At 39.1% G+C, this 22,264-nt stretch overlaps 1 protein-coding gene across 5 annotated transcripts in view; it reads right to left on the bottom strand.

Annotated features, from left to right (window-relative positions):
* dgkg (diacylglycerol kinase, gamma) overlaps nt 1–22,264 on the bottom strand; it is a 517,080-nt gene that overhangs the window by 130,328 nt on the left and 364,488 nt on the right. For all 5 annotated transcript variants that reach the window (XM_073046856.1, XM_073046861.1, XM_073046859.1 and 2 more), the window contains one exon: nt 12,262–12,326. In XM_073046856.1, the coding sequence (XP_072902957.1) occupies nt 12,262–12,326 (65 nt within the window). The remainder of the gene's footprint in view (nt 1–12,261; nt 12,327–22,264) is intronic.

The raw sequence follows: 22,264 nt of genomic DNA, 5'->3' as shown, positions 1-22,264 counted from the left end.
ATAAGGAATACTAATCTCCGTTCTGGCAGACCAATGGAGAGAATGGCATTTAAATCGTGTGTTACCCAAGAGAAATGTAGCCAGACTCACAGTCATGAGCCACTGTGTAGTGACAGATCAAAACACTCTTGGGATTGCAGACTGAGGTGATGAGTGAGACCCCTGTACTGTTTATGGTGCAGTGTGTGTGTGAATGAAAATATTTCTGCCATGCTGATATAAAGCTAATATTGTAAGTGTGTGGGATGAAGCACACTCGTGCACAGAACAGATGTAATCTGGCATGTTGAATGGTGATACAAGTGCACTTTCTTATATATTTACAAATGTTATTAAAATATTTGAAGCCTTGGAATTACAACAGTCTTTCAGCACTAAAGGTCATTAAGCCTAATGAGGACCTACTGACCCTCTGAAGGAGCTCTCCAATCACCTCATTCTCCACTTTTTGTCCCTGTAACATTTTCAGAAAGTATCAGATTCTCTTTCCAAACTCACTATTGAATCTGCTTCCATCATACAAGCTGAGAAGATAAGCACCAATGCTAAAGAAGAACCTATACATTAGACAGCAAACAGAACTGGAAATAATGCATTCTAGAAATCATAATTCAACTGGATGCAAAAACTTCATCAGCATCCCCCAGCCTTTTTCCAGCTATTTAAATCACTATTTCCTAAACCTCTTGTCAAAGGAAAGAGTTCCCTCAATTGCACACTTTCAAAGACTGAAGTGATCTGCTTTGAACAAATGTTCCATTGAACATCTTGGCCCCTATTTCTCAACATACAACTTGAATCTTTGAGTAAGACTGTGACAATAATCTCGCAATTAAAACTAATAAATGTTTCTATTGAGGACTATATTAAAACAGCAAGTATAGTATCAGTGATTCATTCCATTAGTTTAAATAGGTTAAGTACATACAAAAAAATTGAAAGACCGCATGCAGCAGTTAAAAGGCAGTCATTCAAATATCTTAGTAAATAATATTTCCCACCTATATGGTACACATTTACCAGTGCCTGATAATGTAAATTTAGAAATCCCAAGGAAAGATGCCCAACTGAAAATATGAACATTGCTAAATGGATATAGTTCTTAATTAACATTTAAGATTTAAAGTTATGGTCTAAAGAAAAAGATGTCCATTCAAAATAAATAATTGAGTTTTACATAGATCCAAATGATATCCTACTAAGATATATAGTTTGTAACTAGAAAGGTGTTCAGGTCAGAATAATAAGTGGTTTATGGAACAAGCCACATTTCATTAACTGGATAATCCTTTTAGTCCAGGAGGATCTGAAATGTAATCACTAAACAGGATTATGTTTGCTAATCCAAGCTGGGTAGCTGCAGAGGTTCATAATTGCATTACTGCGCCAGTTTGGGAAACCTAGCACCAGCTAGGTTCATACTCTTATCAACTATCCAATAGTCATGTGCAAGTGTTAACAAATTGGTGATGTCAGCAAAACCAATGAACTGGTCATTGACCTCTGGAGGAAGAGCGGAGTCTACGCCTATCTGTATCAGTACTGAGGTGGAGATGGCTGACAGCTTCAAGATCCAAAGTATAAACATCACTAGGTTACCCTGGTCCAGCCATGTGGATGCTATAGTCAAGAAGCACACCAGTGCCTCTAATTCCTCAAAAGGATAAGGAAATTTAGCATGTCTCTCAAAGACCTTTAACAATTTTGACAGGTGTAACACAGGAAGTATTTATCCAGCTGCATCACAGCTTGATATGGCAATTACTCTGCCTAAGATTGCCAGAAATTGCAGAGAGCTGTGGAAGCAGGCCTGTCTTTCATGAAAGTCAGTCTCCCCTCCATTGACACTGTTAATACTTCCTGCTGCCTTGGGAGAACGGCACAAATAATCAAGGACTAAATTAACTGCTTCAAATTGGACCTGTGGTGTGACTCTGAGTGAAGCAGGTAGGGGGAATCCAAGAGGTAGTGCTGGCGGAGCCTCAGCCCTTACACTTGTCCGACTGGTCTGCGATTCTTGACCCCTGACCAGATAAGAGTGGGAGCTGTAGAAAGGATTAGCAGCCTAGCTAAGATACCATGGTTCAGCCAGCCACTCAAGAGGCAGTTTCAATTAAAAAAATTGATCTAATTGAATACAATAAATTTTCATACAACTTAATTGAAGTCTTGAATTCTCATTTCAGGTACAGTTACACGTGGAGGACCCTGGCCATACTGTATATCAGGGCATACTGCTGCATGCAGCCAAAGCTAGACAGTACTTCAGGTATTTTCTTGCAGCTCTTTTTCATGTTTTCATGTCACGCTTGCAAAAGCTATTTGACACAGCATTTGTGGACCTTGATTCAAAGCACAGTTGTGTGAGATGATAGCAGTTGGATGCTGGGAACCCAACTCAGTTAGCATGCTCTTTAGGTCCCCCTCCTTCACTGTCCCAAGCTTGCAATACTTGTCCTAAACCTCCCGACTACCTATCCATCAATCTGAACCAGCACTTTGTTGACCATTACCTGGCCACTGAACCCTGTTTAATCACTGATCACCTCATACTTCCCTTGAGTGTCTACCAAACCCAGACGCCAGCCTCCTAGACAAGCTCCTAACAGCTTAGTTCCTCGGCAAGCTTGGGAAAGGCAAAACTCACAGAGCTACTGTAAGGCCCATTCTGGACTTGGGAACATACTGCTGGTCATCATCTCTGAAGCAAGATCCTGGATTTCCCTTCTCAACCACATTGTGAAGTACCGTAGTCTGCTTGGGAAGTTCAATAAGGTAGATCACCATTACCTTCTCAATGGCAATTAGGGGGTACATAACAAATGCTGGCCTCACTAGAGACACCTACATATCAGTGATGAACTTTCATTTTGTGGCTTGGTGTCAACCTTCTGTCACAGTGCTCCTCTAAAGTGTCTTTAGGCTGTTGAAGAACCCATGTTATTGTTCTGTGGGATGAATTAAGCTTAGGTGTAACTAGAGTGGTCTGAACTGCTTCAAAATTACCTTTGTAAAAATAAGCATTTAAGTTCAAGGAAAACCTATTGTTCGGATTATCTACATAATTATTTTTATAAGTATACAAAATACTAGATTACTTGTCAGACCGGCCAGAATCAGATAATCTTTCATACATCCATACTACAAATGAAGAGGTTATTCAGTCCAATGAGTCTATGCCACTTACTATGCCACTAACACCCCCCAACTTATTTTCTTGTATCTACAATCTGTTCTCTTTCACATGCCTGTTAAATTCCTCTTGATTCTTCTTCCACCCACCTCCCTCAGGGGCAATTTACAGTGACTAGTTACCCACCCAACCAGTACATCTTTTGGATGTGGGTAACCCAGAGGAGACACAACAGGCTGCAGATGCTGGAATCCAGAGCAATAAACAAAACATTGAAGGAACTCAGCAAGTCAGGCAAAACTTGTGGGGGGAAACGGACCGTCAGAATTTCTGGCCAAGACGCTGAATCTGGAACCAGAGGAAACCCAAATAATCACAAAGTGAACATGCAAACTCCACATAGGCAGCATGGAAATCAGTACTGAACCCAGGTCATTGCAGCTATGAAGCATTCACTCTGCTGTAGTGTAATGGATATTGCAGTAACAGCGAGGGTTGCTGGAAATTTGTTACACCAATCCTGCTAGGGGCTGGAGTTAGGGTTGCTTCATAATGTTTCATGCAGCCAGGCTAAGTGAAGCATAACCAGATACTGGGAGGTTACAGCTTGGGTTCAGCAGGTTTTATTTTTAGCAATATGCAGAGAACGATATCTGAACCAAATTCTAAACCCGTGAATGACAACTAAAGGCAAAGACCAAACATTTTCATCCAGTTACGTTCTGCATATTATTTACTTAATCTACCAGTAATCCAATTATTTTAAAGCTCTCATATTGCTACAACATCACAAATGAAGCAAGATCTCAATCATAGATTTGTACAAATATAGCTGTATTAATAAGAATGATATAAGTAACAATTTCATAATTAGTAATGATCCTAGCAACTTCAATAGAAATTTTACAAACGTTTGCTAAACACTTGCTTCTGATGATGTTTAGATGAACATAATAGCTGACTTACTTTATCTGCTATTATAACCTGCTAAGTATGGTGGTCTACACAACCTTATTTGATACATACAAAAATCCATGACATTCAAATATTAACTTCCATATATAAGTGACTCAAAGCTGTTTGCATCTCTAGAACTTTTGCAGGCTACTTTGATGAACAACTTCCTCTTAAAGCTGCTTTAACAAAAGCACAAATTCTTTTCTTATTTACAATTAAAATGCTCATCATCAATTTCATTCCAACTCTTTTTCATTTCTGAATTGGCCCTTTACCAAAGGAATACAGCTAGAAAGAGCAGCAATGCTAAAGCTTGAGAAAAATTTTAGAATTTCAAAGGAGAATCAAGGAATTAAAAAGAAAAAAGGGGAAATGGAAACACGGAAAAAACATAAAATTGATTGTAAAAGCTTCTAGTGATCTGTGCAAAGCATGCCTTCCAGATTATGAGACAGGAAATTACATTAAGAAATAAGGAAATGGCCAAGAAATTAAACAAATATTTTGTGACCCCTTCAGGGTCAAAGGCAGAAGCCCTCCCAGAAACACTGGAGAACAACTGGCTTAGAGTAATTGAGCAGCTGGAAGAAATTAGTACTACTTAAGAAGAAAGTAATGTAGAAATTAATGGGACTGAAACCTAATAAATCCCTTGAACTAGAGGCAGATAGTATTGCTGCCTCACAGTTCTTGGAAGCTGGGTTCGATCATGATCTCTTGTGCTGTTTGTGTGGAGTTTACATGCCCTATCCATGATGCTTTGCTTTCCTTACACGTTGCAAATAGATATTGATGGGTTAATTGGTTGTGTAACTTATACTTTAGTGTAGGTAAGTAGTTGGTATATTCCAAAATTCTACATATTTCAGAATAGTTCCTAGAGGTGGGAAGGGAGCAAATATAACTATTTAAGAAATGATAGAGGACGAAATCTTGGAATTGCAGACCAATTAGACTGCCACCAATGGTGGGAAACGGGCTAGAATTTATCAGTGAAGAAATGATGACAGGGCACTTTGAAAATAAAAATAGGATTAGGCTAAATCAATATGGATTGATGAAAAGGACCTGAGATTCCACACATCAGATACAGTGCTTTGACTAACAGAACAGGCAACTAGAAGGATGGATGACAGGAAACTGGGAGATGTCAAACCACAAACAAGCAAAAATCTGCAGATGCTGGAAATCTGAGCAACACCCACAAAATACTGAAGGAGCTGAGCAGGCCAGGCAGCAACTATAGAAAAAAATGCGATCAATGTTTTGGCCCGAAATGTCGGCTGTGCTTTTTCTCATAGGTGCTGCCTGGCTTGCTGAGTTCTTCCAGCATTCTGTGCGTGTAACTGGGAGATGTGGTGGATTTGGATTTCTATAAAACTTGTAATTAATTATTGAAGAACATTTGAGCACATGGAACAGTGGATTAGTTTACAGAGTGAGAAATGGAGAAGAATAAATGGGTGATTTTTAGTTGGGGTGGATATGATTAGTGGGTTACTGTAGGGATTGGCCCTTAGTCTTCAACCATTCACAATCTATTCCACATGAACAATCTTGATGAGAGGATCAAAGGGACCATATCCAGATTTGCTGATGCTACAAAGCTGGATGACAGTACAAGCTGTAATGAGAATGCAGGGGAATATGAATAGGTTAACTAAATGGGCAAGGGCTTGGCAATTGGAATATGAGAATACACACAGGGCTCTCTTATTTGCTGGAAAACATCGAAAAGCTGAGAGATTTTCCTAAAGGGTGAGGTTGAAAAGTGTTTATGCTCAGCAGAACCTGAGTGTCCTTGTACATGAATCACTGAATGATAATGTGCAGTAGAGCAAGCGAGAGTGCCAACAATATCGCCTTAATACAGGAGGATTTGAATACAAGTACAATGATGTTATATGCCAATTATGTAGAAATCCAGGTGAAGCAATCTGTTGAGCTGCTGCCTCTCAGCATGTGACCTGGGTTCCAACCTGACCTCTGGGTGGTTTGTGTGGAGTCTGCACATTCTCCGTGCTAACGTGGGCTTCCTCGGGTTATTCTGGTTTCCTCACACATCCCAAAGACATATGGATTGGTAGGTTAATTGGCCACTGTAAGTTGCCCTGGTATGTAAATTAAGTGGAGTTTGTTGCCATACGTATAAGTACAATGAGGTGCAGGCACAATGATAAGTTTGATTGGAGCAGCACCACAGACACATAGACTCAGACAACACAAAATGCAAATTATGCAGAAATTATGAACGACGGGCAAGGAAACGATAGCGTGAAACAGAACATTAATTCAAAAAACACAATCAGAGACAAGTGAAAGGTAATGCAAGGGATGATCTGTAGCATTCTGTTGTTGAGGTTGGGTTAGAACCGTGCAAGCTGACTGGAGAATCTGAAGATTTTAAGAAAGGAGCTGTTCCTGATTCTGGTGGTGTGGAACTTAAGGCTGGTGGTTACACCACAAAAAATGTACGGTGTAGATGAAGGGGCTCTTTGATGATAGATGCTGCCTCTCTAAGGCAGCATCGCATGTAAATGCTTTTTTGCTGGAGGGGAGAGCAGTGTTTGCGCTGAAACAGACACAAACGAATGGTAGAATACAGGTGAGTGGTGAAACATGGCTGGAGTTGATGAGAAAGTGGGATTAATGCAGGATTAGTGTAAAACTGGGTGCTTGGTGGTCTGTGTGGACTTGGTGATCTGAAGATTCACATGATTCCTGGCGTAGGATGAGCTTGACCCCCTATGAGGAGATATTAAGCAGGTTGTAGAGTTTTGAAGAATGAGAGTTAACTTAATTGAAACATAAAAATAATCTTAGGGATTTTGGAAATGGACACAAAGGGAAGGTGTTGTCCATTGCTGGGGCTTCGACAACCAGGGTTAACAGAATCAAAATAAGTACACTTTCAAGACAAAGACTGACAGATTTTTGTATTTTAAGGGAAATAAGAGATACATTATTAATGCAGCAAAGGGTGTTGAAGTAAAAAGCAGTTATGATTATATCAAGACCATAAGGTATAGGAGCAGAATTGGGCCATTTGGCCCATCAAGTCTGCTCCACCATTAATCGCCTGCCTTCTCTCCTTATGCCTTCATGCCCTGACTAATTAAAAATCTATCAACCTCTGCCTTAAATATACCCAATAACTTGGTCTCCACAGCCACCTGTGGCAATGAATTCCACAGATTCGCCACTCTCTGGCTGAAGAAACTATTCCTCATCTCCTTTCTAAATGGACTTCCCTGTAATCTGAGGGTGTGCCATCTCATTTTAGACTCCACCACCATAGAAAACATCCACTTTATGGAGACCTTTCAACATTTGATAGGTTTCAATGACAGGCCCTCTCATTCTCCTGAATTCCAGTGAGTACAGGCCCAAAGCCATCAATCCTCATATGATAAGCCTTTCAATCCTGGAATAATTTTTGTGAATCTCCTCTGAACCCTCTCCAATGTCAACACATCCTTTCTTAGATAAGGGTCCCAAAAATGCTCAAAATACTCCAAGTGAGGCTTCACCAGTGCGTTATAAAGCCTCAACATTACATCCTTGATTTTATATTGTAATCCTCTTGAAATGAATGCTAACATTGCATTTGCCTTCCTCACCACCGACTCAACCTGCAAATTAACCAGGAAATCTATCACAGGGACTCCCAAACCTCTTTGCACCTCATATTTTTTAACTTTCTCTCCATTAAGAAAATAGTCTACGCTGTTATTTCTTTTACCAATGTGCCAGAACATACAATTCCTGACATTGTATTTCATCTGCCATTTTTTTGTCCATTCTCCTAAACTGTCTAAATCCTCCTGCAGCCTCCTTGCTACCTCAACACTTACTGTCCCACCACCTATCTTTGTATCGTCCACAAACTTGGCAACAAAGTCATCAATTTTATCATCCAAATTATTGATATCTAATGTAAAAAAAGTGGTTCCCAACACAGACACCTGTGGAACACCACAACCAACTAGAAAAGGTCCTCTTTATTACCACTCTTTGCCTCCTGCCAATCAGCTAATCCTCTATCCATGCTAGTATCTTTCCTGTAATACCATGGGCTCTTAGCTTGTTAAGGCCTGTGTGGCATCTTGTCAAAGCCCTTCTGAAAATCCACGTGCATAACATCCACTAATTTTCCTTTGTCCATCCTGCTTGTTATTTCTTCACAGAATTCCAAAAGAATTGCCAGGCAAGATTTTCTCTTAAGGAAGCCATGCAGACTTTTGTCTATTTTATCATGTGCTTCCAAGTACCCCAAAATCACATCCTTAACAATCGACTCCAACATCTTCCCAACCACTGAGATCACACTAACTGGCCTATAATTTCCTTTCTTCTGCCTCTCTCCCTTCTTGGATGAATTTGTAATTTTCCAGTCTTCCAGAACTATTCCAGAATCTAGTGATTCTTGAAAGATCATTACTAATGCCTCCACAATCTCTTCAGCCACGTCTTTCAGAACCCTTGGTGTACCCCATCTGGTTCAGATGATTTATCTACTTTCAGACCTTTCAGTTTCCCAAGCAACTTCTCCTTAGTAATGGCAACTTCACTCACTTCTTTCCACCTGACAATCTCAAACCTCTGGCACACCTCTAGTGTCTTCCACACTGAAGACTGATACAAAATACTTATTCAGTTTGTCTGCCATTTCCTTCTCCCCCATTTCTACCTCTCCAGCATCATTTTCCAGCAGTTCGATATCTACTTTCAGCTCTCTTTTACAGCAAACCTGCCCACAAGGATAATTGTCTCCCTCTGGTTCAGGTGCAACCTGTCCTTCTTGCACAGGTCATACCTTCCCCCAAACAGATCCCAATGATCCATAAATCTTAACGCCTGCCCCCTGCATCAGTTCCTTAGCCACATACTTATCTGTCAAATCATCCTATTCTTACCCTCACTGTCACTTGGTACAGGCAGCAGTCTAGAGATTACTACCCTGGAAGTCCTGCTTTTCAACTTTCTACCCAGCTCCCCAAGATCTCTGTTCAGGCCCTCTCGACCTTTCCTATCTCTGACATTGGTGCCTATACATACCCAGATATCTGGCTGCTCAGCCTCCCTCTTTAGAATGCTGTGGACCTGATTTGAAATGTCCCTGGCCCTGGCACCTGAGAGGCAACATACCATCCAGCCGTCTCTGTTGCATCCACAGAAACTGTGGAATCTCTTATAACTACTGCAGTCCTCTTCACCTCTCTTCTCTTCTGAGCCACAGTGCCAGAGACTAGTTGCTGCAGCTACCCCTGGTAAGTCTTCCCCCTTAACAGTATCCAAAGTGGTATACTTGGTTTTGAGGGGAATGGCCACAGGAGTACTCTGTACTAGCTGCCTATTTCCCGTTACTCTCCTGACAGTCACCCAATGACCTGCCTCCTGCAACCTAGGGGTGACTACCTCCCTGAGCTTCTATCTCTTACTTCCTTAGTCTCCTGTATGAGCCAAGAGTCATTTAGCTTAGCATGTTCTCTGAGGAGCTGCCTATATTGACCAGAGGAGCAGCTACAAGCGGCTGAATTGGCTATTGCTGCCTCTGTTTCTTATGTCTACGAAGGCGAAGTTTCCTTGGCGGCCTGGCTTTTGCAGCAGAAAAGTGAAAGCCATTTTTATTTGCTGTCACCACCTTGAAGTCACCTTGAGCTGTCTTGATCAATCCACATGGATCAATGAACATATTCTTGTAGGTGTGACTTAAAAGTGCAATTGTATTATTTTCCGGGACTATTTATTAGCTCAATAAAAACAATTAAGGAAAACAGCGATGACTATACAGTTGGCAAATTAACCACTGAAACAGTTACCAATATTAGTGGACAATCCTTAATGCATTAGCGCTCCTTTAGTAGGAGTTTCTAGAAGTCTCCAACTAAGGCCTGTTAGTATTGTGGTCTTTGATCACAGGTAACTCGGCCCACAAATCTGATTTTCATTTCCTACTTTCTGGTTTGTACTGTTTGAACTTTGTCTGTTTAGAGGATAGGAATTAGGATCTGAAAGTCAACATATAAACAAACTATTGGTACATTGATTTCATCTGGATATGTGAGCCAGGTGCCTGATACATGTCTCAGCTGCTTTCACAGACAAATCATCCTACTCTTACCCTCACTATCACATGGCATAGACAGCAATCTAGAGATTACTACCCTGGAGGTCCTGCTTTAGATTGTTACTAATCCATTTTATGGGTGTATTAAAATGTAAACATGATTGACCAGTAGTAATAGTCAGTGCCGAGAGAAAATACCTAATGATTCATACTTTGTTGTTCTTTTCATGTCGCCCTGTATTTTCCTCCTTTAAGTACCTATCCAATTCTCTTTTGCTCTATTACTATTTACCAGTAAATTGCTGCCATTTATTACAGGCAATGCATTTCAAAATAGCATATTAACAATACTGTTTTCTTCCTATTCAGAAATCAATCCTTTCATATTCATTTAAGAATGTAAGAATCAGTTTAAAAAATAATTTCAATAACTGATCATTCTGATTTATTCACCAGAGAGATGCACAACATTCAAACAAACTTCTACTTCACTGTTCTGTAAATGTGAAATCAGGAATATAAACAACACAAACACAGATATTCTCCAGATGTTGGAAATCTTGAGCAATACACACACACACAATGCTGGTGGAGCTCAGCAAGTTAGGCAGCATCAATGGAGGAGAATAAACAGTTGAATTTTTGGGCTGAGGCCCTTCATCAGGACTGTTAAGGAAGGAGACAGGAACATTAGGTGGTGGGTGATAGGTGAAGCCAGATGAGGAGGAAGGGTGGGTGGGTGGGAAAAGAAGATGAAGTGAGAAGCAGATGAAAGAGGTGAAGGGCTGAAGAACAAGAAATCTAATCGGAGAGGACAGAAGACCATGGAAGAAAGGAGAGGAGGGCAACCGGAGAAAGGCAATGGGCTGGTGAGGAAAAGACAAGGGGTGAGATGGTAACAGAATGGGGAATGGAAAAAGGAGGGGGGGGGGGAGAAATTACCAGAAGTTAGAGAAGTTGGAGAAGGCGTTGCTCCTCAAACCTGAGTTTGGTCCCATAATGGCAGTAGAGGAGGGTATGGACAGATATGACAGAATGGTAATGGGAAATTGAATTGAAATGGGAATCCACTGGGAGATCCCGCCATTTGCAGTGGACAGAGCAAAGGTGCCTGACAATACAGTCCCTCAAACAGTGTTGGGTCTCACTGACATAAAGGAGGAGCACCGGATACAATAGATGAAACCAACAGACTCGCAGGTGAAGTGCTGCCTTACCTGCAAGAACTGTCTGGGGCCTTGAATCTTGTTAAGGGAGAAGGTGTAGAGGCAGATGTAGCAGTTGTCTTGTTTGCAGGAGTAAGTGACAGGAGGGAAATTGGTGGAGAGGGATGAATGGACAAGGGAGTCATATAGAGAGCAATCCTTGAGGAAACTGGGGATAGGGATAGTTGTGCTTAGTGGTAGAACCCCGTTGGTGATGGCGGAGTTATGGAAAATTATGTGGTGGATACGGACACCCATGGGGTGATAGTTAAGGACATGAGGAAGCCTTTTCCTGTTATGATGGTGGGAGAATGGGGTGAGGGCAGATGTGCGGGAAATGCAGGAGATGCAGGTGAGGGCAGCATCAGTGGTGGTGGAAGAGAAGCCCCATCCTTTGAAGAAGGATCTAAGGTATTCGAGAATGGAAAGCCTCATCCTGAGAACAGATGCCGCAGATGCCGCAGAGCCGAACGTATTGAGAGAACACAGCACAATGTCTGTTGCATTCACTTTCGTATTTAAGTAACTTCAACAGTAATTTTAACATCATAAACTTATAAAAAATAGTCATTCCCATGGTATCAGCAAAATTCATTACTCCGTTAGTCAGCGACTAAGTCTTTAGATTTTTTATTTGCATAGACTCCCAAGTTCCATTTTTTTTCTATATGCGGAACGTACAATTGTACTAAAAGTTGGTAATCTCATACAAAAGCAGAAATAAATACAGCACATTCATTCAACCAATATATCTGGGCACCCTAATTTGAATTGTTAAGATGTTCCCATTTACCATTGTGCATTATAATTTTCTTGCTCATTATACTGAGACATGGTGACTGGATGGTTGGGTATTTTTACGAGGGAAGGAGAATTGAAGGAAAGCAGCTTCTTACCTACTGTTGAATTTTTCTGGATGCTTTTCTCTCATTACGTGAAATCTGTGAGCAATTGATGCATCCTATGCAAACAGAATTAAAAGTAAGCATCACAGCAGAAGCAAAAGCAGGTGAACAATTAGTACATAGCAATCCCACGGTGGAGAATAAAATAGCACAATTTCATACATCTTAAGACACAAGACATGGGGGCAAACTAGGCCATTCAGCCCATCAAGTCTGCTCCACCATTCAACAAAGACTGATTTATTATCTCTCTCGTCCTCATTTACTTGCCTTCTCTCAGTAACATTAGATGCCTTTACTAACCTCCATTTTAAATATACCCAATGACTTGGCCTCCACAGCCATCTGTGACAAAGTATTACACAGATTCACCACCCTTTGGCTAAAGAAATTCCTCCTCATCTCTGTTCTAGAGGGGCATCCTTCCATTCTGATCTTGATGTCAGTTGTATAATTTGCTAATATTTTAAAATGAACTAGAAAATCCAGGAGGGGCCGCTGGTTTGAGTTGCTGCCATTGGAAGGGCTTCTGAGTCCTGGTGCTCTCAGAGATGGTATCAAAATTCTGAGATTTATGGATTGGACTGTAGCTCATATTGGCCTCTTTCAGTTCTGTGACTTTTTTCACGTTCTTGCCCATTCTTCCTTGTTGTCAATTGATGGGCTGGGGGTTTGGGTGAGCTGTTAGTTTTGTGTAAGGGAGGGGTTGGGGGTGTTTGGGGTTTGTGAGTTTTTGTTTGATGTCTTTCTTTCAACTACTTATTTGGTTTTCTGTATTCTATGGCTACCCGGAGAAAACAAATTTCAGAGCTGTATTCTGCATACATACTTTGATAATAAAATGAAACTTTGAACCTTTTTTTTCCACAAGTGAGTCAGAAGATGTGCTGCTTTATAACAGGTATAATAACTAGACAAATTGAAACATAACAACAGCTTGGACAGTCTTGACATAGTGAATGTGGGGAGGATGTTACCTCTATAGGGAGAGCATAGAATGGTTTAAAATTATAAGTTGCCCAGTCAAGACAGAGATAAGGCACTATTTTTCCTCTCATTGACTTGTGAGTCTTTGGAAATCTGCTTCAAAGAGCAGTAGGACAGAATCTCTGAATATTTTTAAGGCTGAGTTAGACTCACGATAAACAAGTTTGTAAAATATGACCTAGTAGATGGGGATGCAGAGTTGAGATTACAAATGTTCTGAGCTGAGGGAGCACAACAGAGATGGATCAGCTGCAGCTAATCTTAAGGGGAAACACACAGAAAATTCTGGAAGAACTCAGCAGGTCAGAGAGCATCTATGGAAATGAATATGCAGTCGTCATATTGGGCTGAGCTTGGCTGAAAACATCGACTATTTATTCCTTTTCATAGGTGCTGTTTGATCTGCTGAGTTGCTCCAGCATTTTGTGTGTGTTGCTCTGGATTTCCAGCACCTGCAGAATCTCTTGTGTTTATAATTAGAAGGGATTACCAAACTTAATTAGAATGCAAGTAGGAATAAGTTATGTTTGTGACAGCCTGGCGTGTGCAAGTTGATTTATGGGTTGCCTGGATTACAATAGTGACTAAACTTCAAACATACAGTACATTATTGCTGGCAACTATTTTGGAATACCTGTGGCCATAAACAGAGGTACTTTACCATTTTTGCTTGAAAAGGTGCTTTCTGATTTCAGTTTGGAATGTAATAAAGTTTTAAGAGCACAATGTCCTGTTCTAAATTCTCTGCCTCAACCCCATTAAATTCTTTTATCATTGCAAACTTCTTATGCAGTGCTAGTCAAGTTAATGTAAGCAGGCTTCAAACACTCCAGCAAAATTCAGGTAAATTTGTTTTACAGACTCTCCAATACACCAAAGACCTAAAATTACCCAAATCAGGCCTATAGTACTCTGGGTCTAACAGAGGCACAGTACTACTGAAATATCACTCTCTTCTTTTTTGAATTTTAACTTTCACTAGATAAATGCCTTTTTGCTCACACTAGCAATTCTAATTGTTGTGCTTTACATATGTACATTAGCTTTAAAGCAATACGTTTATATGGTTGGCTAAATCTCTTTGTCCTTGCCAGCAAGAACATGCTTTGATTTAAAGCCTAAGATTGCATTTCCTCAATACAATCCCAGTTATTTTGACTTCGTCACTGTTTCTTAGCAACAATATCTACATAAACACAAAATTAATTCACCCTTACATTATCCCTTAGCACAAGCCTCAGTAATCAAACAATACTTTCAATATTCTTGTAATGTAACTTGGGCCAGACTCAGATACTTTGATTAACATTCCCTCAAGTTTTCTGTTTCATGTTTTCAAACACATCCAAGAAATGTTTGGCTCCCAGTAGAATTGCCATAGTGAAGTTGACAGGATAATAATTCTGACTTTTCTGAAACTGTATCATACAGGGACATTAAAATGAAATTTAAAGTTTGCAATCCATTTCATGTGCAGTGCATTTCTCCACACTAACTTCAGTTGAATTACGTCAAACAGAATGTCGATGTATTTTTCGTAATTCTGCACTGAAAGATTTGCTAAAACACGATTTACAACTAAAATATCCACAGGAAAGTTCACATATGTTCTACATTATCTATTTTCATCTCTTTAACCCCAACTCATCTACAACTAAAGTACCTTTTTTGCAATTGTAAATGAAACAAAAATTTCCATTTTATCTAATGGATGGCATGTTTAACACTCATTCGTTATTCATCTTCTCTGACAACAAATATATTCATTCACTGCTGAAATGCCAATTGAATCCATTAAAATGAGTTAGCATAGGAAAGTTCAATTTTACATAAATCTCCTTGGAACAATTTTAAAGTATTCTTGGAACCAATCCATTAGATTAAAGCTTTTAAATGTCTGTGCCAATTGTGGTTTTCAGATCCAGCCTAATCCCTCTGTGATTAAGGGACGCTGATCAACTTTCTGGATTTGCTGTGAATTGCAAATACAAGGAAAGTGAATAAGGAAATTAGTTTACTCCTTGAGTTTGAGGGGTTCTGTTCTGCTTGCTTTAAATCATCTAGTGACTAATTTCCTGGATTAACTGAGATTAGATTCTTCAGAATCACATATTACATCGATATCACAAAACCTTGATGGTCATTTAATATTCTGATGATTCATTATATGTCAGTTATTGGAATAATGCTTCTTTCAGCAAATTGGCAGCTGCAGGAACTGATTGCTGTTAAATTTTTGTTGGTGTATTCCAGTACTCCACTGAATCACACACACTTACCATTATTTAATGCAAGTTCGAGAAATGCCATTAGAAACAGTTTACATATAGTTCCCAATCAATAATGTTGCCTATGACCAATTCCCAGCTACTTTGCAGTGAAGTTCAACTTCAAAGCAACTTGGTAAGTATTCCCTTAGGTCAGCAGCTTCAAGAAGGTGACTACCCAACTGAATTCGTAAAAGTTGACTCAGACTGCATTTTATTTGCATCGACACTACTGCAGCCAGTCTGGACTGACTGCAGAATAAACTGATTCAGCGAATCTCGGCAGGCTGCAGAAAAACGTTTAGCACTACTTAGAAGTAGCAATAGCATCTACCAATTAAACAAGCACTGGATGATAATTTTCTTACAGAAAACATTGTAAGTAATGTGAATTGTACACGCAAAAGGTTAAGTAATATGAAAGATACCACAGACAAAAGTAATGAGTTGACCCTGGGCTTTTGAATAGGAATGCTGTCAGGTTCCAGCTCTGATACACAACAAAGTGCTACCCAAATCAGTAATACCCATGTTAAATTTCATCTTATCCTTGTGTGGGTAGTAGAAGGGAATTTTATGAATGATCGGCACCTCCTGGAATTCAAGTCATTAGTCAGGCAGGGTGGCAGAGAAATCCCTCAAATTCGCTGCTTATTTCACCAAAAAAATCTGGGCATCAACGAGGCTTCTACCATGCTTTGAGAATTGTCATGATTATAAGACAACTCTGAAGGAATTTTTAAAAATGTATTTAAATAACATGCTTGGTTTGCAGTTTAAAACCAATAATTTATGGGAAAAATTATGCAAAATTGTTGCAATATTTTTAGATTAGCCCACCAACTACAGCTACACAAAATTGACAGAGCAACAGAAACTGTTTTAGAATAAAAACCTTGCTTTAATTAACATTTAACATGATAGCAGGATTTCTTATTTTACAGGTAACAAAATATGTCTAAAGCATTGACCCAGAAGCCAATAACCATCGTATACATATTTTAATCAAATAATGATTGTAATAATTTGTAATCTCTCATTCCATTAAAATTGACTTAAATATTTTGTCATCCAGAATAGTTGGTTGAAATGTTAAATTTACTTTCCCATTACATATTTTCCAATCTAATGCCTGAGTGCATGAATCTTTAGAGGAGGTCTGGGAACTAATAACCTTAGAAGGTTATCAAAACATCAACAGAATTATTTCAAGGAACTGGCAAATAAATGTTTGAGAATTGACCATGCTTCTAATGATAAGTGAACACATGTTTTAAAATATTTTGTTTGGTTACTATGATAAGCAGTAGCTTAAATCTTAAAGTCTATTTTTAATGATAACAGATAGCAAACAAATTACCAGTAACATTGTGTAGGGTAATCTGTGAAACACTTCCTTAATTGAATGAAAAGGAATGCGCATTTTTAAAAAAAAGTAGAATCTTGTAATCTAAAGGGAGCAAAGCTATCAAACTCAGAACTGGCTGTATTCTTACTAACCAAAACGAAGTCAATCAAACCAGCTCTGAAATCAGTAACTACCTCCTATCCAGATGTTTTTTTATTTACGCTGGAGCACATGATGTGGATATTGTTGGTTGTACCAGAATGATGCCAACCATGACTTGCTTGAATTGGGTAAACAGTGGGTCTTTTCCAAGGGCTGCCACATTGCATAAACCCGCACCAGGTCAGGGTTGTAAATAATGTTTCTGGATATTAAATCAATCTTTTGTTAGGTGATTGAGCACAAGATCCCAACTGCTTAAATTTGATTTTTCTCAAGACACTAGCTTTGTTGTATTACCTCAGGACTATAGTAGAAACAAACATATTCATCATAAATAATAATCAATATTCTGTTTGGCATATTATTTTCTACATTATGTTATAAACAGTTAATATAAATGTGCTGTTAACTTCACTGGTTAAAAGTTTTAGAAATAAAGCTATATCAATTTACCCTGACTATCTATTGCAATATTACACAACAAAGAATGTGTAATGGAACCTGGAGCACTTTTAAACATAACTAAGAACTAAACTTAGACTTGAAAAAATCCACTCCGTAACTGAAAACCAACTTCCTGTTATAAATACTTCCTTTTGCAGTGCTGTGACATCTAAAAATGGTTGAAGCACTAATTCTCTTTGGATGACTAAAGCTTTGAGGCATAACATGTATGTAAATCTGCGTAATTATTTTGTATTATTTAAAACCATTGCGATCAATGTGATCCTAGATAACTCAATGCGAAGTATTACTGGAGATAGTTTTCCAGACAAATTTAAACATGGACATTTAAACAGCAGATCTGATCAGTTTATTATTTTCCAGCATTTGATATATTTGTATCTAACAGAGCCTAAGTAAAAAAGTGAACCTTATCATTTTTTTCTAATGTGATAAATGAAGACCCACAAGAAATTTGTTTTCAGTAACAAACTTACTAACATGTTAACACATAGTGCTCAATTCTGCTTTTAAAACTTACAATTTGACTACAATTTTGTATCCTTCCATTAAAAGGGATTTAAACGAAAATCAAGGTGAACTGAAGCTAATTCTTCATAAAGGACATGCCAATTTTGAAGCACTGAAGGTACACTGATACACTAGCACAATAAACACAACCAGTTTATTATTGCTTTCTAAAATAACTAATATGACTCTAACATATACATTTCAAAAAATCATATCAATGTAACATAAATAAGACTGTCAGTCAAGAGTGTAACTGCATACTATCTAGTGTATTACAAATATGATAATTTTCTGACAGTGTGCTGAAAAAAAATGAGAGCACCTGTCTTGTAATGTCATGTGCATTCGGATCTAAAGTTACTACTTTTCATCAACTTTATAGCATCTTGATATTTGATTATGATAAGGTTATTAAAATAACCAAATGTATAGCATAAATAGAAGATGCCTGATGTGATGAATTCAACTTCAGTTGAATTACAGTTCTCAACAAAATCGGAACTCCTGCATTTACATGATCCTTTCAGCCAAATCTCAGATTTTTAACATGTCAATGCTGCATCATAAATGTGCTAACATCCATTTTCACAAAGAATTTACAAAAAAAAATCAAATTCAAAATTCCAATCAACTTTATAACATTGGACAGACAGAAGATGGTTAAAGATTAGCAATGTAACCTTTAGATTTACAAGCCATTAATAAATGGCCTGAGCTTCACTTCCACAGTGTCCGACCAAGTATGATCTTGTACTACAATCAATGCATTGCATTTATGGTGGTTAATGGTTCATTGGGCATGAACAAAAAAATCAGAAATGAGAATTCATACATTAATTTACTTTCTGATTAATAATCTGGTTCACTGATGTAATAAATCTGCTATCTTTATCAGTCTTTATGCAACTCCCGACCTATAGCAATTAGATTGACTCTGAAGTGGCCTAGAAAACCACCCACTTGTATCAAACTACTATGTTAAAGCAAAAGAACAATGCACTGGATGGAACTTAAGCATCAAATTCAATCACAGCCAAGTAATTCCTGGCTCAGTAGACTTCTAAGCACACATCAGGGGACCCTCATGTTCTGACCAGTGAATGAATAAAAACAACACACACAAAATGCTGGTGGAACACAGCAGGCCAGGCAGCATCTATAGAAGCTGTGTTGTGTGTTTTGTGTGTGTTGTTTGAATTTCCAGCATCTGTAGATTTTCTAGTGAATGAATAAATCTTCTTTTCCCATTTGTTAGATCAGCATTTAAAGTACACCTTCAGAGTGTGTTGTTGCTTCAGGAAATAACTGCTGCTTGAAGAATCCACATGAGAAACCACTCTAGTAGAAACAAATTCTAACAGAAATAAATAATAACCACCAAGAGGTGGTGCAGCACGGCATCTAAGCTGGAGTTGGTGCTCAGCAGAAGACAAGCCGTTTTGTGTTAGACTGCTGCACCATTCATGGACTCAGGGTCTTGGACTATATAACTTTTGCATGACCGTACTTTACTGATATCTTCTATGTGCTTGCTATCTCATATATGCCTTGTGCTGTGTATGACTGTTGGTCCTGTGCTTTGTACCTTGGCCACAAGGTAACGCTGTTTTGTTTGGCTCTGTTCATGGATATTCATATATGATTGAATAACAATTAAACTTGAACTTTGAACTGTGAATGGTGAGTGTGTGTGCAATAGAATCAAAAAGACCCCCCCGCCCCTTTATCAAATAAAGAAAACCTTTGTTATGGCCCACTAATTGACGGAATGAATTATTACAAAGTGAACAAACCTGTGAGAAGAGACTAGTTATGAAAAAAAATTCTAACTATAATGTTATTAATAATTGCGTAAGCAAAAGTAAAACCAGTCAATATTGCAAAGACATTTGGTTTCATTCGCTTTTAGGAACAATTTTCCAAAAATCTTTTTTATTTATGTTGTGCTATGGCATATTGGAGAATGAGAGTGCAGTGTGGTGTTTTTCATCTCTCACTTCTGCCAACCTGTTGGGAAAGTGACAGATGTGGGCACAGAGAAGATGCTAAAGACCTGAAATTCTCACAGGACTTCTTGCAGGCTGGTCCCGGCGTGGCACAAAGGCCATGGTCTAAAGCTACAAACATGTACTCTGCTGCCATGTCGGTGTCTACTGGTTCATATTAGATGCTAAGAAGATGACCAGGTTTGTCTTTAAAAAGAACCTTTCATCTAAGAACTCAGCTCTTGAAAGTGATGGCATTCTCCTAATGATGTAGTTTTTGCACTTTTGATGGTGCAAGTGTACGTGGAAAGAAATAACACTATAAAGCCAAGTTACTTTGGATCGTCCTCAGACTGAGCACATTGCAGCCACAATGAAGAGGCATAGCATTGAACCAAAGTGCAGAAAAAGCTGATCCTGAATGGTGTCAAATTTCTGGATTATGGTTTTGACTGTACCCATCCAGGGCACCTTATGAAACGCATTTCATTATTTTTCCCAAGGCGTGCACCGAACATCAAACCAGTCTGGTGGGAAGGCATTGGAAGTGGCAATCATAGTATCTGCCTTGGTCATGAGTCCATGCAGTTTCAACATCTATCCAACAATGGCATACAGGAACCTAGTGCTAGGGAACACAGTGACCAGAGTATTCATAAATATTAGGAAAGGGTTTGATAATTTTCTTGTTATGCATGACCATTGCCTGCCATGCAAATTTGTAATCTTCCATTTGTCAGCCCATTATCTGGCTGTTATCCAGGCCCTGCTTCACTTTTCTAGTAGAACATATCACAGTAAACAGCAGGTGCAATGTTGATTGCCTGTTTTGAATGGACTGAACAGACTGTAAGACCTACTGATAGCAAATGTATACATAAAGAGTCCAGTGTTACTGTAGAAATTTAAATACTTTATGCTACAGGGATTCAAAGATTAACCCTGGGATTTATGTAATTATTTTTTCCCAATCAGTAACAGCTGGTTCCTGAACTCACTAAAGAAAGATATCAAACTGTTTCCTCCTCCTGCTGCTGCTGTCCTTGCCAATTTTTTCCCTTCTCTCCTGATGATATCGACTCATTGCTGGATTTTGTTCCACAGGCATGTTTTTGCCCCCATAGGGGAATGCTAACAGGTTATTCATTCAGCAGATTATTGCAGCTCAGTCTAATCTCTTCAACCATTTTTAAAATTTAAACAATGTACTTTATTGATAAAATTTGCTATTTATTTTCATCTTTTTAATCATCATTCTCAGTACGAGCCATATTGTATTAATTTTCCTATATAATCTTCGAGCAGAGTCTATCTTCCAGCCCTTCACTGTACTGTGATAGAAGGACCTTACGCTGCAGCTTCCCTGATACAACATTTTCAGCAGCTGCAATGAACTTTAGTGCATTCTTCAGGACAGGTCAGTGATTTTGGAGTGTGCCTTCCCTCATATACTAAAAGATGCTGGAGGAATTCAGCAAGTTGAGGAGCAGTGGTGGGAAATATGGAGCTGACATTTCATCAAGACGCTTCTTTTGGAATGAAAGGAGGAGGAAAGATACAGCTAGTACAAAGCCAGCCTTTCCATTCTTCCATTCTCCAACTACCTATTACCCCTCCTCACCTGGATCTACCCACTACTAGCTCTTACCCACTCTTTTCACCTCTTTATACTCATATTCTGACTCTCTGAGTTTCTCCAGCACCATGTTTGTTGCTATGTTATGCAGCTGTTGAGGTAAACCCTCATGGGGAACTCTGCATCACTATTCAAACCTCTTGTCAAATACACACCCCAAACAATAGATGGACGACCATCTCATCGCATTAGGGCAGCATAAAATAGTGCTGAATCTGCCCCTTCTCATCATCAGCCAAACAAGGTCATGGTGCTTCTTTGAAAGTTTTGGTGAGGGAGCAGCCTACCAAATGACATTGACATTCAAGTTGTGAGAAGGCAGAATCCTGTGATCCACAATAAGCAGTGTGGTGGATCCCCAATTTCCAATCTCTTTTTTCTCCTCCTTGTGGATAAGGCCTTCCTTGCAGAATACATCATGCTGCCAACTCCACACAGCACTGAACACTTCTAGCAGGTATAAGCTGATCTATTCCAGCAGATCCAAGTCCAACTCAACTGGCCAGCTACTACTTCCTGAAGGCACAACTAGACCTTGCCAGCTCATCCAGACATCTGTCCAGGACTGGACTGACCTGTGCCCCTCTGGAGAGTTGCTGAGGACAATGAGTGATTAAAGATGCCAACGTGTACA

Source organism: Hemitrygon akajei, chromosome 5, assembly GCF_048418815.1.
Source record: "Hemitrygon akajei chromosome 5, sHemAka1.3, whole genome shotgun sequence".
NCBI lineage: Eukaryota > Metazoa > Chordata > Chondrichthyes > Myliobatiformes > Dasyatidae > Hemitrygon > Hemitrygon akajei.
Note: the sequence above shows the minus strand (reverse complement) of the source record. Positions and strands in the feature narration are given on the sequence as shown.